The sequence below is a fragment of the Grammomys surdaster genome, unplaced genomic scaffold (assembly GCF_004785775.1).
Source record: "Grammomys surdaster isolate TR1022 unplaced genomic scaffold, NIH_TR_1.0 125852, whole genome shotgun sequence".
NCBI lineage: Eukaryota > Metazoa > Chordata > Mammalia > Rodentia > Muridae > Grammomys > Grammomys surdaster.
Window position 1 is genome coordinate 3,291,568 of NW_021620678.1, and position 16,412 is coordinate 3,307,979.

Consider the following 16,412-nt stretch of genomic DNA (forward strand, 5'->3'; position numbering starts at 1 on the left):
CAGAGTACTATAGACTAGGTGACTCGTGAGCAGTAGGTTATTACTAACAGTTCTTGGGAAATCCAGAGTCCAGATACCAGCAGGTTTGATGTCTGGTAAGAATCCACTCTGTTCAGATATCTTGTAATCCTCCTGTGGTAGAAAGAACAAGTGACCAGGACTTTGGAGTCTCTTTTATGGGTACTAATCCTATTCATGGTGGCTGAATGCCCCAATTTACTTTCAGTGGCCCCAGTTCCTAATTGGAGGTTAGGATTTGAGCATAGACTGTGTGGGCTTATAAACATTCAGAGCATAGCACCCTGCCTTTCTCTAGCTGGGGGACCTTTGTGAGAAGTAGAAATAAAAATCCCTGTCTCGAGTGGTTTTTAATGTACTTTAGTGATTAATGAGTTCCCGATGACCTCCCCAGAGATGGCACCCAGTGTTTGAGCTCCTACTGTCTTCCGTGAGAAGGAAGAGGTCAGGGAGCAGGGACAAATCCCAGCAAGCTACTAGAGTGTGTTTCCTTTCAGAATAGAGTCACGCACCCTCATTTAGGGATGTCCGTGGATGGGAGGGGTCAGACCTGTGGGTGGGCTCAGCTGTATTCTCTGAGCAGCCCATTCCTGTGCCTCACAGCCTCAGAGAACCTGCCACTGCTGCTGAACCTCCTCTCCTTGGTGCAGCTGAGGAATGAGTCGGAACAAGAACTGGACAGCACGGCCATGAAGCTGCTTCATCAAGGTGCCTTGGCTGCCAGAGACACACTGTGCCCATGGCCTGGGGCTGAGCGTGGTGGCGTTCTATTCCTTGGGAAGATGTAAACCAAGTCAGCGGGTTCCTGGGGGTGTCTTTCAGCACCCTCTACTCATTGTAAAGGAATACTTGAGAGACCCAGCCCCCAAACAAACAAACAAACAAACAAAAACCCAAAACAACAAACCAACAATGGGGTATATAGGTACAAGCTCTAGTGAAGACAGAAAGGCCTATGTGTGTTAGCTAACAGCTGTGTGAACAGCCACCTTGCCTGTACTAAGCTCATAGGTCAAAATGGAGCATCTCCCATGTAGGATTGAGATACAGATATGTGTTTGGGCAAGCGTGTAGTGCTGGGCTAACAAAGGTTTTCTGGATACAGACTGTGTCAGGCCATGGTGTCTTCCTTGTTTCATAGCTGACTCAGATCTCTGATGACCCAGTTCACAACTCTCTGGGAGTCTTCCTCTTTTAAACTATTGTATTTTTATTAGTGTGTGTGTGTGTGTGTGTGTGTGTGTGTGTGTGTGTGCACGTGTGCGCCTGTGCTGTGGCATGAATCAAGTGTGTTCTTAGCCACTGACCATGAAATTGTTCTTCCCTGAATCTTTGGTTTTATAACGTTTATAACGCTGCATTCCTTATCCGGGGGAATGTAAGGAAATGTCTGTTCAGCTCACACAGGGCACAGGCCACAGAGAGGAGTTCATCCCAGCTCAGCTGGTGCATCTATAGGAATTAGGAATATGGTTGACTCAAAGATAACAGCGTCATTGAAACGTTCTAACCAGGCGTGGTGGTGCGCACTTTTAATCCCAGCACTAAGGAGGCAGAGGCCGGAGGATCTCTGTGAGTTCAAGACCAGTCTGATCTACATAGTGAATTCCAGGACAGCCACAGCTACATAGAGAGACCCTGTCTCTCAAGAAGGAGGAGGAGGAGAAAGAAAAGGAGGTAGAGGAGGAGGAGGAATGGGAGGAAGAGGAAGAAGAGGAGGAGGAGGGATTTCTGCCCCAGCATAGACAACTCATGAAAGGCTATGACACTAGAGGCCCCAGTCTGAAATTTGGTGGCTGGATAAGAGTCAACTTAGACAGAAACAGTGATACAAGAAAGAGAACACCCCACATATTATGGTGTCTGCCTGTAACCATAGAATTCTAGAGCGGAGGCAGGAAGACTGTAAATTCAAGGTCAACTAGGACTATATAGCAAGACTGTTTTTAGAAAGCAAGCCTGGCATGGCAGTGTGCACCTGGAATCCTAGCACTTGAGAGGCAGAAGCAGGCAGATCAAAGGGGTTCATACCATCATCAGCAAAGTGGTGAATCTGAGACCAGTCCAGGATACATGAAGCCTTGTCTTAAAAAACAGGGGGTGCGGATGGAACAAAGAAGGAGGGGTGAGGAGGGAGGATATCAAGAACAGGGAATTGTCTGCCCAGCATCCCAGAATTCCCTTGGGAATGCAGCAGGTGCTCCTTTGCTAGGATGGTTAAGAGGCTGGATTGTCTTAGGGAGTGAGGATCAGTGCTAAGGCAGCAGGCTGACACACGCACAGTGAGAGGCTTCCCTTGACAAGAGAACGCGTAATCGCGCGTTCAGTGCCCTTGGGTTGTGGTTGCCTTTGTGGCCGGTGCAGACTGAAGGTGTGAGCAGACAGCTTTGTTCTGACTTCATTCTTGTCATTGTCTGACTTACTTAGTCAGGGTTTTACTGCTGTGAGCAGACACCATGACCAAGGCGACTCTTATAAGGACAACATTTAATTGGGGCTGGCTTATAGGTTCAGAGGTTCAGTTCAGTGTCATCAAGGCAGGAAGCATGGCAGCATGCAGGCAGGCATGGTGCAGGAGGAGCTGAGAGCTCTACATCTTCATCTGAAGGCAGCTAGCAGAATACTGGCTTCTAGGGAGCTAGGATGAGGGTCTTAAAGCCACAGTGACACACCTGCTCCAACAGGGCCACACCTTCTAATAGTGCCACTCCCTGGGCTGGGCATATACAAACCTCACTGTTTTTCTTTCCATTGCTGCTAGAACAATGTTTGTGTCCTTCCAGAGAGCGGCTCTGAAGCTAGCCAATTGCGGGCCAGCATTGTGCAGTGTGTTAGAGGACTTACAGTATGGAGTGAGGTGCCACCTGCGGCGACCCGTGGACTCTTTCTTTCAGTGAGCAAGCTGTGTGGGAAGTGCAGCCCTTCAGATGTGGACATCCTGCAGCCCTCCTTCAACTTCCTGTACTGGAGTCTTCATCGGACCACACCCAGTAGTCAGAAAAGAGGTACAGGGGCCCAGGCAGGGTCACTGCAAAGGACGGTGTCAGGGGTCCTTGGTGCCCTTGGGTTTTTCTTCTTAAAACAAACAAACAAACAAACAAACAAACAAAAAGCAAAAGCAAAACCAAAACTGATGGTGGCTGATGGTGATAGAGTTCTCTGATTCTCATAGTCTGTCATTCTTCAATGTGCCAGGCTCCTTGGGTCCCCTTGATGATCCACTTACTTGTATTTATTTGCTTGAGGCCCTGTCGGGTACTTAGCCCATAGATATGGGAAGCTAGATGGCTGGACGTCCCCTCTCTGCCTGCAGCTGCTGCTGTCCTGCTGAGCAGCACAGCCTTGATTGAGCTCCTGGAGAAGATGCTGGCCCTCACCTGGACAGAAGCAGGCTCCTCCTCCAAGGCGGCGCTGCTCTCCTCTGCCTGGCTGCTGACTGCCTCCTTCTGTGCCCAGCAGCACAGTGGCAACTTGCAGGTTTGTATCTAGTGCCACGTCTTCCAGGCGCTGAGGTGGAGCTGCAAGAAGTGGTAGCCTCAGGCTGGAGAAATGGCTCAGTTGGTTACAAGCACTACCAGAGGTCCTGTGTTCCTTCCCAGCAATCACATAGTGGCTTGTAACCATCTGTAATGGGATCCAGTGCCCTCTTCTGGTGTGTCTGAAGACAGCTGCAGTGTAAATAAATAAGTAAATCTTCATATATATATATATAATGTATATATATATATATATATATATATATATATATACATTATATATATATATATTGGCTAGCCTCCTGAGGTCTGTCCCCAGTCATGTGGCATTGGATGTGTGACCTTGGCAAAATATTGAACTAGTCTAGGTTTCAGTGTTCTTCCTACAAAGTGAGAAGAAAGGGAGACAGGGTTATTGACAACGTGGTTTAAATGACCATTTTTGACACAAATGGATCACCTAAGTGTCAGACTGTATTCTCAGCACAGAGAAATCAATGGACAGTTTTAGGACACAGGACACATATTTAGGGAAAAGCTGGTATGTGTGGCTACATCGAGGGGCTGAACAAATAGATCCGTTTAGACAAGAAGGCAGGGACCAGCTGTGACCTTGTAGTGCCCAGTGGCAAGATGTGAAGTGCCACATGTAGTTAGCTGTCATTGTCACTGTTGGAGGTGGGTGCAGGGAACAGGATGGCAGTAGACATACACACAGAAGGCCTCATTTCCTTCTGTAGGACCTTGTCATCCAATGCCCTTTGGACAATGTTGTGAACTACATTCTTGTTTTTGTCATATTCAAATGTCCCTTCCCAAGACTAGCTCTACAGGGACTAAAACCACCCCTGAGTTTTCCCAAAGCATCCAGTCCTGCCAGCAGTGGCCACACCGTTTGTTAGGTAGAAGGGAAATCATTTTTGGTTCCTACATTGGTGACTAACTATGGCAGTTATGTGCTGTGGAAGACCCTGCAGGGTGTGCCTAGGGTTGATTTTTGTTTATTATTTATTTATTGAGACAGAATTCTTCTATGTAGCCCTGGGGTTTTCTGTGTAGTTTGGGTTGCCTCACAGAGAGATCTGTCTTCCTCTGCCGCTGGAATGGTGGGATTAAAGGCATGTATAACCATCCTTGGCTCTTATTTTCTTATTTTATTGAGATAGGGTGTCATATGGTCCAGACAGGCCTCTGATTTGCTAAGTAGCTGATTCTGGCCTTTAAATCCTCATCCTTCTGCCTCTACCTCCCAAATGTGGTTTTATAGTTAGAGTGACTATTCCAACAGAAATTCAGCTTGATTCAGAACAGAAACCTTCTCTGGCTTTCTCTGGGAGGAGCTTGGGCCACTCACACTTCCATGGTGATAAGTTTGGTAGAAGCCTGCCTCACCTTTCTTCCTTCTTGACTGTGCCTGGTGGCCAGCATCTACCCAGCTGAGGACCTGCCCCTACCCATCTCTGATGCCCTAATCCAGTGTCGGATGTTTAAAGAATTTCTTTGTGCTAGACTATAAGCTAAGAGGATAGTAGTTCCTGCCCTCTGACAGATCTTGGTGGAGCTGAGCAGAACAGACTGGCTTTGAATCTGTCCCCCTCCAGCTCCTCAGTGTGGACACTAGGGGCTTGTGCTTATGCTGCTCCTGAACCAGTCTCCAAAATAACTCCGAAGGAAGTAAAAGTAGGAAGCACTCCTTTTGCATAATGGATGATGGAAGCTGGACAGGTGGAGAGAGATCTAGTAACTTACCCAAGACCCATAGCTGACATGTAGCAGAGCCAGCATCCATCCATCTTCCTTCCTTCCTTCCTTCTTTCCTTCCTTCCTCCCTCCCTCCCTCCCTCCCTCCCTCCCTCCCTCCCTCCCTCCCTTCCTTCTTTCCTTCCTTTTTTGAGTCAGGGTTTCTCTATGTAGGCTTCATTGCCCTGGAACTCACTCTGTAGACCAGACTAGCATCAAACTCACAGAGATCCTCCTGCCTCTGCCTTCCAAACACTGGGACTAAAGGTGTGTGCCACCACTGCCTGACGAGCCAGCATTTCTTTACTTATATTGATATAGCAATTCCTGATGTAATTCAGACTGGCCCCAGACTTACAGTCCTCCTCTCTCGAGGCGGGGAGGGGTGATAGGCATGAGGTTCTACTCTTGGCTAGAGCAGAGATTTTGATTTGGTCTGTGGAACTTTTGGTCTTCTGAGTTAGGCGAGTAGAGCCAGAGCCTGAGGCACAGATAAGGCTGAGAAAGCTTCAGAGAGGAGTTAGTTCTCTAGGTACAGGCTTGCTTGTCCCCTCACACTCCTGACAGCAGGACAGTAAGGCTCAGAGGACTCTGTGTCATCTCCCTGTCTTGATGTAACAGATACAATAGGAAGTCAGCCAGGGTAATTTCTGCCCATGCTCCCAGAACACTGATTGAACAGAGCCCTTTCCCCTTCTCTGCCAGGTCCATCAGACATTATCTGTGGAACTGAACCAAGTATTGAAGGCTCTCAGCTTTCCAAAGAAGAAGTCTGCATTGCTGTCAGGTACCATATGGACTTCCCAGTAGGAGAAAAAAGCCTACCCCTGGATTCTGAGATAGGACCACCCACCTGGGCCATAACTGTTTATCAACATTGCTTCTCCATCTGGGTAGAAGATGGGGAAGGAGGAAGATCTTACTGTCAGGAATCTTATGTTTCCAGCTGCCATCCTACGATTCCTGCGGACAGCCTTGCAACAAAGCTTTTCCTCTGCCTTGGTGGCCTTGGTACCCTCAGGGGGGCAACCACTGTCAACTCCTGAGGATGCTGTCCTAGCTCCACTGGGAACATCACAAGTGCTATCCCTATTAATTGGGCTCCAGAACCTCCTGGTACAGGTAAGTCTGTTGCTGAGTGGGCCCCTGGCAATGGGAACTCCTCAGGACAATGGAAAGGACAGCTTCCTCTCGGGAGACTAGTGTTTCTGTCAGAGCAACCTATGTGTCACATAGCTGAAATCCCAGCATTTGGGAGGTGATGGCAGGAGACCAGGAGTTCGTGATCATTGTATTGGAGGTCTGTAGAGGAACAGAGCAGACAGAATGAATATACCATAAAAGGGGTCTGTTAGATTGGCATACATGATACAAGTCTGATTCCAACTGTGCCTTTCTCCATACTGGAGAAGCTGAGAATCCGTAGGTACTTAATCTATGAAGCTGGGTGTCTCAGCAGGCCCATTCTGATGCTGCAGGTCTAGAGCAGTGGTTCTCAACCTGTGGGTCAACACTTAAACATCTTTCAGAATATGTGATCACATGTTAAAATGTTCATCACAAGTTCACACATAAATTCAAATCATAAATTGAAATAGAAGTTCACAACAGATACTGTTTACATGCATATCCATTAGGAGTAATTATCTGGCTAAACATCCATCACCAGTCACAGCTCTACAGGTTCACTGAAACTTAAAAACCATAACTAAGTTATTAATGAAGTTTGTATAGCTAAACCTAGTCAATATTTTATCTTCTGTCCTAGAACCTGTAATAAATCACTAGTTCCCTTTTTTACAACTTTTGGTTAATTGTTTTACAACCTCTTGGAATGTGCTCTGAGTAGGGGAAAGTCTAGTTACTATCTAAGAGGAAATGAACTGGTGACTCATGGGAGACTGACAGAGTTCTCACTGCAGCCTTGACTATCAGAAAAGGATCTAATAGCACTTCCACTATAAAAGAGCTTAATAATTATTGATAGAATTCTAGGAATTCTTATAGGATCATCACTAAGAATTAAGAAGTCATCTATTCATCTATATAAAGCATAACTTCATGACAGTACATCTTTGTAGATCTACAGAGATCTGCTCAAAAGTGTGGGCTAATGCCTAGTGATTGTTATATATGTTTAATAATAACAGGAAAAGCATTTTAATAGCAGGAATCTTGCCGGGCAGTGGTGGCTCACGCCTTTAATCCCAGCACTTGGAAGGCAGAGACAGGCGGATTTCTGAGTTCGATGACAGCCTGGCCTACAGAGTGAGTTCCAGGACAGCCAGGGCTACACAGAGAAACTCTGCCTCGAAAAAAACAAACAAACAAACAAAAAATAGCAGAAATCTTTCCTAAAATGAATTCTCTTGGGTCTTGCTTATAGAGAAAATCTGTTGCGGATTATAATCCGAAGCAGACCACCTCAGGAAGATCACCTGATAGCTATTAGCTTGTCCTATGATCGCTCCTGACAGTCTTTGTGCTGAACACAGCAAGGACATTACCAACTAAACCATCTTCCCAACCCTCAAATATCAGCTTTGATGCTGTTGAACACCACAACACAATATAGCTTGGATCTAGGGTGAGAATGGGCTTATTCCATGATCTGAAAGTTCAGCAAGGAACACAGATGAAGACACACTTAAAGCTTCAGAAGGCGCTGGAGAGATGATTTAGAGTAGTGGTTCTCAGCCTTCCCAATGCTGCAACTCTGTAATACACCTCCTCATGTTGTGGTGACCCCAGCCATAAAATTATTCCATCGCTACTTCATAACTTGTGTGTTGTTCATAGATGTATACATACAGGCAAAACACTCATACACGTTAAAAAGAAAAGAATAATTGAAACAAAACCCACAGATAATCTATTCAGCCCTACTCAGCAGACAGAGTAAGTTGCCCAGGGTCATGCAGCTGGTTTGAGACTAAACAAGGATTCAGCCATACTCACATCTGCCCCACACCCTCAGCCAACCCACTGTACCACTGTCTAAAGAACAGAGTATAAGATTTTTGTTAAGTTGGCTTTTACCGACCAACTAGATGGCTCAGGACATAGGAGCTGTTGCCACCAAGTCTGATAACTGGAGTTTGGTGGAAGGAGAGAACTTTTTACTCCAGCGAGTTGTACTCTGACCCCTGCAGGTACTTTGTGCCATGTGTGTCTTTCCCCCAAATAAAGAAAAGTAATTTTTAAAACTAAGCCTTCTCTGGGAAATGGTCTGGTTGTCAGAATGCTTGGCTAATGTGTATAAAGCCACAAACCAGATGTGGTAGCACATCTGTAATCTCAGTGCAGGCAGCAGGAGGTTCAGAAGTTCAAGGGCATGCTCAGCGGCTTAGTAATCAACCACCAGGCCAGCCTAGCTGTGTGCAAGACCCCCTTTCAAGACAAAACAGTTTTAATTTAGTGTGTAATATTATCCCATAGCAGGAAGATTGAAAATTAAGATTAACTTGGGCTACATAGCACAAATCTGTCACCAAAAAGCCAAACAAGAAGAAAAGAACAAAAATCAACTCTATTCAGATTCAACTCACAATTGCTAAAGTTCACCAACTGGAACTGTACGACTGTATGAGTTTTAACAAGTACATGTCTTCTGTTTTCGGTTGTTTGGTCGTTTGGTCATTTGGTTATTCAAGATAAGGTTTCCCTGTGTAGCCCTGGCTGTTCTGGAACTCAATCTATAGACCAGGCTGGCCTCGAACTCACAGAGATCTGCCTGCCTCTGTCCCCCCAGTGTCACTCACGTCCCCGCCATGATCCTTTACGAACACTAATCCGGGTTTTTTTCACTACACTATTATCTGTTGTACTGCATCCTGCCTCTTCACTGCCTGTGCCTGGGCACTGCTGGCACACTGCTCAGAGCAGGCAGAACCAAGTCTGAAACCGTGGTCCCCTGCTGTGACTCCCAGTGTCCTCTCTGGGCAACTGTGTACCGCTGGAAGTTAGGAGTGGGGGTGGCGTGGGGGGATGTATGGGAGGTGTTAAGGGTGATGTCCACGGGTCTACTTTACCCTGAGGGTGCCTGCGCTCCAGGCGACGAGGGGAGGCAGAGCCTTGGACATCAAAACCCAGTCGGAGTGGGAGGGGTATCAATGTGAGGGAGGGCGGAGTATACCAGAGGGGCTGGAAGAGAAAAGGCCTTTCTTGGGAGTTCAAGAACTTTCTTGGTGCAGCTCTTTAAGGAGGAGGCCTTCCCAGCTGTGGTCCTTAATGAAGCAACTCTCTGAGACAATCCTTGCTTATTCATAATGTTTTATTTGATAGTGGCTATAAATGCATACACTGGGGTGAAATAAATATCTTTTGCAGGAAGGAATAACCGGGGAAGGAAAGCTCATTGGCTGAAGGCTCAGGCCTATCTAGATATATCATTAGCATGGAGGAGAACTCAGGTGTTTATGCTACATGCCCCAGTACCCATGGTCCTCAGTGAGGTGTCATGGTTATGTGTCCCAGAGCAGGTAGCCGGTGGGAGGGAATGGCTCCACTCCTGCTGTTGTCTGAGACTCCGAGGGTTTGAACTCATTCATCCTTTCCGTTTCTCATGCCTGTCTGGTAACAAGGCCCCGCAGGCCCCACATTTATCTTTTCTAGAATTTTATATAATCAAAGAACATTTGGACTTCCATGTCTGGTTTCTTTCATTTAGCTTAATATTTTTGAGATCCACTTGTATCAGTAATTAATTTCTTTTTCATTGTGAGATGATATTCCTCTTACAGCTATACTACACTTTGTTTATCCATTCACCTATAAATAGAAAGTTTGGATTCCTAGACTGTTGGTGATTACTCTTTAAAAAAAAAATTGGTTTTTTTGGCATAAGGTCTTATGTAGTCCAGGCTTGCCTTGAACCCCAGATCCTCCTGCCTCTGCCTCCCAGTGCTGGAGTTTCAAGCATGCAGGGAGCTCCCAGTTCTGAATAAAGTAGCTCTTTCTTGCTACTATAGGACAAATTTGTATATGGATACATATTCATTCATCTTGGATGAATACCCAGAAGCGGGATTGTTGGGTCATATGATATTAGTAATGTCTGTTTCTCTGTAATGAGTTACCAAAAAGTGCACTCCTGCTAATCACCTCACAGCTCAGTAGGTCACTTGGGTCGTCTACTTAGGTTAACCATGTCTTTGTGTGTTGTAATGTTAGAAATCAAAGCCAGGGTTCTCAGGTTCTTGGCAAGAGCTCTCTCTTTCAGCTTTTTAAGATTTCTCAAGTTATTTCTTATACGATTCCTCCATTTTCAATCCCACAATGGCACATGAGACTCACACTTTAAGTCATTTCAATTCTTGTGCTGTTGAGCAGAGAGAACTTCGGAAAGTCTTTGAAATCTCAGCTCTTGTCGAGTGTTGTGGTTACTGTTTAGTTGTGTTAATTCGTGTCTCCCTACTGACTGGTGATAGTGAGTTTTTTTCATGTGTTTATTTTAAGTGATTTACTTATTTTTATTTTATGTGCACTGGTGTTTTGCCTGCATACATGTCTGTGTGAGGGTAACAGATCCCCTGGAACTGGAGTCACATACAGTTGTGAGCTGTCATGTGGGTGCTGGGAATTGAACTTGGGTCCTCTAGAAGAGCAACCAATCAGTGAGCTTCACTGCTGAGCCATCTCTCCATTCTGCATGTGTTTTGTTAGTTTAAAACATTGTTTGATAAAAGACTCTGATGTTTTAAAAATAGTTGATACCCACTGGTTTAGACACACTGTGACATCTTCCAGTGTCTAATTGATGAATCTTTTAGTGGATCCCAGCCTCAACTCCTTCAAAAAAGATAATTTAGGGTGTTGGAGAGACATCAGTGCTTAAGGGCAGTCCTCCTCTTGCAGAGGACCTGGGTTCATTTTCCAGAACTCACATGGCTACTGACAACTATCTGTAACTCTAGTTCTCAGAGATCCAACACCTTTTTCTGGCCTCGGTGGGTACTGCATGCACATGTATTCTCCTACACACACACACACACACACACACACACACACACACACACACACACACAATCTTTAGGGGCTAGAGACATGGCTCAGTGGTTAAGATCACTGGCTACTCCTGCAGAGGATCAGCAGCCAAACGGTTGACGGTTGTTCACAACCATTTATAACTCCACTTCTGTGGGCTACAACACCCACTTCTAGGTTCTGAGGGCCCTGGGCACATGTGTAGTGCATAGACATACATATAGGCAGAACACTTATAAACATAAAGTAGAAGTAAGTAAATCTTTTCTAAAAAGCTTGTTACACAGTTGTGTGGCTGGGTCTTCATATGGAACTCCTTGCAGGAGGAGCAGGGGGAGGCGGCTGTCCCTGACTCTGTTGCAGGAGCGGGGGCAGTCTCTGACTCTGTTGCCTGCCTCTGGGACTTTCCCCACCACTAGGCTGCCTCAGTAGAAGAGCCAGGTCTTACTGCAACTTCATACACCAAGGCTGGTTGATATCCATGGGGGAAGGACTGGGAGGAGAGGAGGGAGGGGAAGCTGGTTGGGATGTAAAGTAAATAATTTTTTTAAAGGCAAGTGTGCTGGTAGTGGGGTGCACACCTTTAATCCCAGCACTCAATAGGCAGAGGCAGGCAGATCTCTCTGAGTTGGAAGCCAGCCTGGTCCACAAATCAAGTCCAGGATAGTCAGAGCTCTGTTACACAGGTAAACTCTTGTCTTAAAAAACAAACCACAGTAAGATGAATGTAACTAGACTAGAGAAAAAACCAGTTTGTTATAGCTAGGTGCCAAGTTGTGTCCCTAATCTTAGCACTTGGGAAGAAGCAGAAGCAGGAGGTTTAACACAGTTTGGGGCCAACCTGATCTACACAGTACAATCTCCATCAGCCAGGTGTATAATACCTGTTTCAAGAAAAATAAGACAATGTGCTTCACAAAGCATGTTACTTAGTGTGAACATTGTGCGCTGTACATGACCAATGAATCTAACAAGCACTTTCATATTATCTACAGGACTGTATTCCATGTCTGAAAAAACGAAACCTAAATAACTGAAAAACTTTTTCTTTGTTAAAACTAAACTTGTGTGAGAGTGTGTGTGTGTGTTTGTGTGTGTGTCTGTGTGTGTTTGTGTGTATGTGAGAGTGTGTGTAAGTGTGTGTATCTGTGTTTGTGTGTATGTGAGTGTGTGTGTGTGTGAGTGTGTGTGTGTCTGTGTGTGTTTGTGTGTATGTGAGTGTGTGTATCTGTGTGTGTGTGTCTGTGTGTGTTTGTGTGTATGTGAGTGTGTGTGTGTGAGTGTGTGTCTGTGTGTGTTTGTGTGTATGTGAGTGTGTGTGTGTTTGTGTGTATGTGAGTGTGTGTGTGAGTGTGTCTGTGTGTGTTTGTGTGTATGTGAGTGTGTGTGTTTGTGTGTATGTGAGTGTGTGTGAGAGTGTGTGTGTGAGTGTGTGTCTGTGTGTGTTTGTGTGTATGTGAGTATGTGTGTGAGTGTGTGTGTGAGTGTGTCTGAGTGTGTGATGATGATGATGATGATGGTGGTGGTGGTGGTGGTGATGGTGATGGTGATGATCATGATGATCCTAGAGTTTGAGGCCAGCCTGGACTACATGTCTCAGAAAAACAAACAAATCCTGACCCTAATTCTGTTTTGATTTTTTTCCAGAAAGACCCTCTGCTATCTCAGGCTTGTATTGGCTGTCTGGAAGCCTTGCTTGATTACCTGCATGCCCGGAGCCCAGACGTCGGTAGAAACCTCTGTTTTCTCATTTTCCCATGATCAAGATTAGAGGGTACCTTACTGTCCCAGTGATTTGACAACACAGCAAAGGAGGCTGCCATGTCCGTCATCAGATGTGGACACTGAGGATCGGAGTGTTCAAGTGACCTACACTGGTCACAGTGCTCTTAAAAGCAGAGGCCTGCCAGCTGCCCACTTCCATGACCTACAGTCATGTGATAGGCTTTCCCTGGGAGTGCGTATGGGTGGTCTGAAGTCCAGGCAGGAGACCTCATGAACCCAGCCCGTCCGTGTTTTTATAAGCTAATAGGAAAAACTCCTCTCGGGCTCGCTCCTAGATCTCTGGAGGAACAGCACTAACCAGCTGAGGACTGGTGTTTCTTGCAGCGCTCCATGTGGCCTCCCAGCCCTGGAACCGGTTTTTGCTGTTCACCCTCTTGGATGCTGGAGAGAATTCCTTCCTCAGACCTGAGATACTGAGACTTATGACCTTGGTAAGTGCAGAAAGGATAGGTCTATAGCTGGAAGGTATCAGCAGGGTGTTGCTAAGGTGGTCCAAAACACGATGGTATTTCAGCTGACCTTCATCTTCAAAGGGCAGAGGGGGTTGTGTGACCTTCACACTACAAGAGACCTGCCCAGGGGTTTCCTGTGAATAGCTGCATCTATCCTGAGGACACATTTTCTCTTCTTTCTTTCATGAAGCAATGACCAGGGACTGTTGTAATATGACAGACAGGAAGGTCTAGGTACTGAGAATGTTGGTGAGCCACATGCTCTGCCTCCAAAGATCCCTTATTCTAGAAAGACAAGTGAACGAAGAGTTACATTTGATATCTTGAATGATAGAGTATTTGGCACATAATAATTCTTGTTGAATAGAGAACACAAGAACAAGCTCATGGGCGACAGTGAAACTCACCCACTAATCAGAGGTTGGTGTCATAACACAAAGATAGTTGCTCTTGTGAAGGGTAGGGACTGTTTCATCTTGAGGCTTGAAGGGTTACTAGGCAGAAGGAGACAGTATTACAGGGATGAAGTAAGAGGAGTAGTGCCAAGAGCACACAGAGGAGCTATAAGGACCACACAGTTCATCTCAGCCATGAGTTTGCAGTGTAAGGCTGGGCGAGTAGGGAGCCTGATGAGGTCCCTAAGGCCAGCTCTCTCATGAGCTCGGTCTACCTTCTCTGCCCTTTTCTCCTGTGAGACAGTCCCACCCACTCTCACCGGTGCAGAGCTTAAAAGCAGGACTCTGGGCTTAGAATAGTGTTTCCAGCTCAGTGCTGGTTACAGCAGTCCACAGAAAATGGCGTCTCCTCTAATTGTGGTCATTTGGGGCTTTTATTCCTGAGCTAGTTCGTGCAGTACCGGAGTAGCGGCGTCCTCTCTCGTGAAGAGGTGGGTCTTATTTTGCAAAGTGCAGCTTTGGTTGACCTGTCGACTCTCTCAAACGATACACTCCGGGCCCTGCATGGCTTCTTCCTGCAGGTGAGTGGAAAGGGGATGTGGTGCATGAGGCTAGACCCTCAAGACCATCTTCTCTGTAGAAAGTGGAAGCTCTGGCCACTGAAGCCACTGGGAGGTCAAGAGTATGCGAGGTGGGGACAGTTAGAAAGGGCGTAACTTTCCTGTCACTTCTCCGACAGGTCCAGAGCATGGGTCTCCTAAATGACCACAACATGACTCAGACCTTGCAAGCCTCCTTGGAGGGCCTTTGCTCCCGCACCCTCCCTGCCCAGCCATTCTTTCAAGACATGCTGTATCCTTTCTTGCAGCTGCAGGCTTTGGCCCGGGCAATATCACCAAGTCTCCGAGACTGTAGCAGTATATTTTCCTCAGTTCAAGTAGGGAGGGGTGGTGGTTGATAAGTCCCTAAAAAAGTCTGGGGTTGAGACCATGATAGCACATATCTGTATATCCCAGCACTTAGGAAGCTGAGAATAAAGCCCGGGCTGTCCTGGTGGCCAGCGTTCTCTAGGTTAGGACTTGGTCACTTTATAGTGCTGGTGTGTGTGGAGGAGGAGGACTTCCTAGCCCCACTGGCTACTCCCCTGACCGTCTTGTCTTTTCATGGAGCAGTTCGCTGTTGTATGCCAACTGCTGGTCCCAGTTTTGAAATCCGTGCCATCAAGATTAGAAGCATCCGTGCTTTTCTCTGACCATTCCTGTCCTTCTGGGGTTCTGTGATATTCCCTCCCCTACCCCTTCAGCTCCATTTCTCTTCTATTCTCCTCTCATATTCCATGCCAGCTGCCTCGGAGGTGTGTCTGTTTCCCTGAATCACATCAGAGACTGAGCCTCCGGACATAAAGACCCAGAAACAGAGAAAAAAAAATGAGACCTGCAGACAGATTCAGGACATAATTGTTGAGGGGAAAACGACAATATCAGGCCATTCTCTACATAATTGTTGAGGGGAAAACAGTATTAGGCCTTTCTCTGGAGCTGTTTTACTCCACAGTGGAAATGGAATCAGGAAATAAAATAATGCATTAACATTCCTGTGTGGGCTTTCACTCCAAACTCATCTTCCTGGAACTTGTTCCTCAGCTACTCCGTTGGACACCGGCTTGTTTCAGCAAATGATGGAGACAGACAGTGGAGAGAGACAGCATTTAAGAGTATCTGCAAAGTGTCTCATAGTTGTACATAGAGAACATGAAGAACCCCTGAGCTGAGAAGGACCCAACCTCAAAGGGGGTGGGGGGAGGATCAAACTCCAAGTCTGACTCCCTGAGCAAACCCACTTCAGCTCTCCTGGCTCAAGCCAGCCCTCTCAAAGCCCTTTTCTTTCTTTCTTTTCTGTGTTTGTTTGTTTCGAGACAGGGTTTCTCTGTGTAGCCCTGGCTGTCCTGGAACTCACTCTGTAAACCAGGCTGGCCTCAAACTCAGAAATCCGCCTGCCTCTGCCTCCCAAATGCTGGATTAAAGGCGTGCGCCACCACTGCCCGGCTTCAAAGCCCTTTTCTATACTCACATGGGCAATGGTCATTTAATGTCTACCGTCGCTGGCTGCTGGCACACAACTCTGCCCACACCCGTTTGTCTAACAGCCCAGCCTGGGCTTTGCGTTCTAACTGGCGGCTCCACCTGTCTTCCCCGGATCTAGCTGTCCTGACACCCCCAGTCTCCAACCCGGAGCAAAACAGAAGACGAACAGACAAAGAACTCTGGTTTAGAAATTAGTGGACTGGATGGGCAAGTAGGGGTGTCCGCGCTCCGCAGTACGGGTTCTACTAGTTCCTTAAAAAGTTCTTTGGATCTTGCGAACTGAGGTTTAAAATGGACTCGGAGGAGATGTCAGGCACTATGCCTAAAGCGCCGGGCAGCCAGGGTTTCGGGCCGGGGTTTGCTGACGTGCTTTAAGCAGGGGTAAAGGCCCCATCCGTAACTTAACTTCCTCCAACTCCACTAGAACCGAGATCAGCAGCGTGCCCAGCGACGCCTTCCCCAGGACCACGCTGTTGC

General features: G+C 46.6%; 1 protein-coding gene across 1 annotated transcript in view; it reads left to right on the forward strand.

Moving 5' to 3' along the window:
* Mei1 (meiotic double-stranded break formation protein 1) overlaps positions 1-15,240 on the forward strand; it is a 53,570-nt gene extending 38,330 nt beyond the window's left edge. The window contains exons 22-31 of the mRNA XM_028790006.1: positions 622-726; positions 2,913-3,023; positions 3,332-3,495; positions 5,940-6,021; positions 6,181-6,356; positions 12,867-12,948; positions 13,329-13,435; positions 14,301-14,432; positions 14,591-14,703; positions 15,195-15,240. Coding sequence (XP_028645839.1) covers positions 622-726; positions 2,913-3,023; positions 3,332-3,495; positions 5,940-6,021; positions 6,181-6,356; positions 12,867-12,948; positions 13,329-13,435; positions 14,301-14,432; positions 14,591-14,703; positions 15,195-15,240 — 1,118 coding nt within the window. The remainder of the gene's footprint in view (positions 1-621; positions 727-2,912; positions 3,024-3,331; positions 3,496-5,939; positions 6,022-6,180; positions 6,357-12,866; positions 12,949-13,328; positions 13,436-14,300; positions 14,433-14,590; positions 14,704-15,194) is intronic.
* The last annotated feature ends 1,172 nt before the right edge of the window (positions 15,241-16,412 follow it).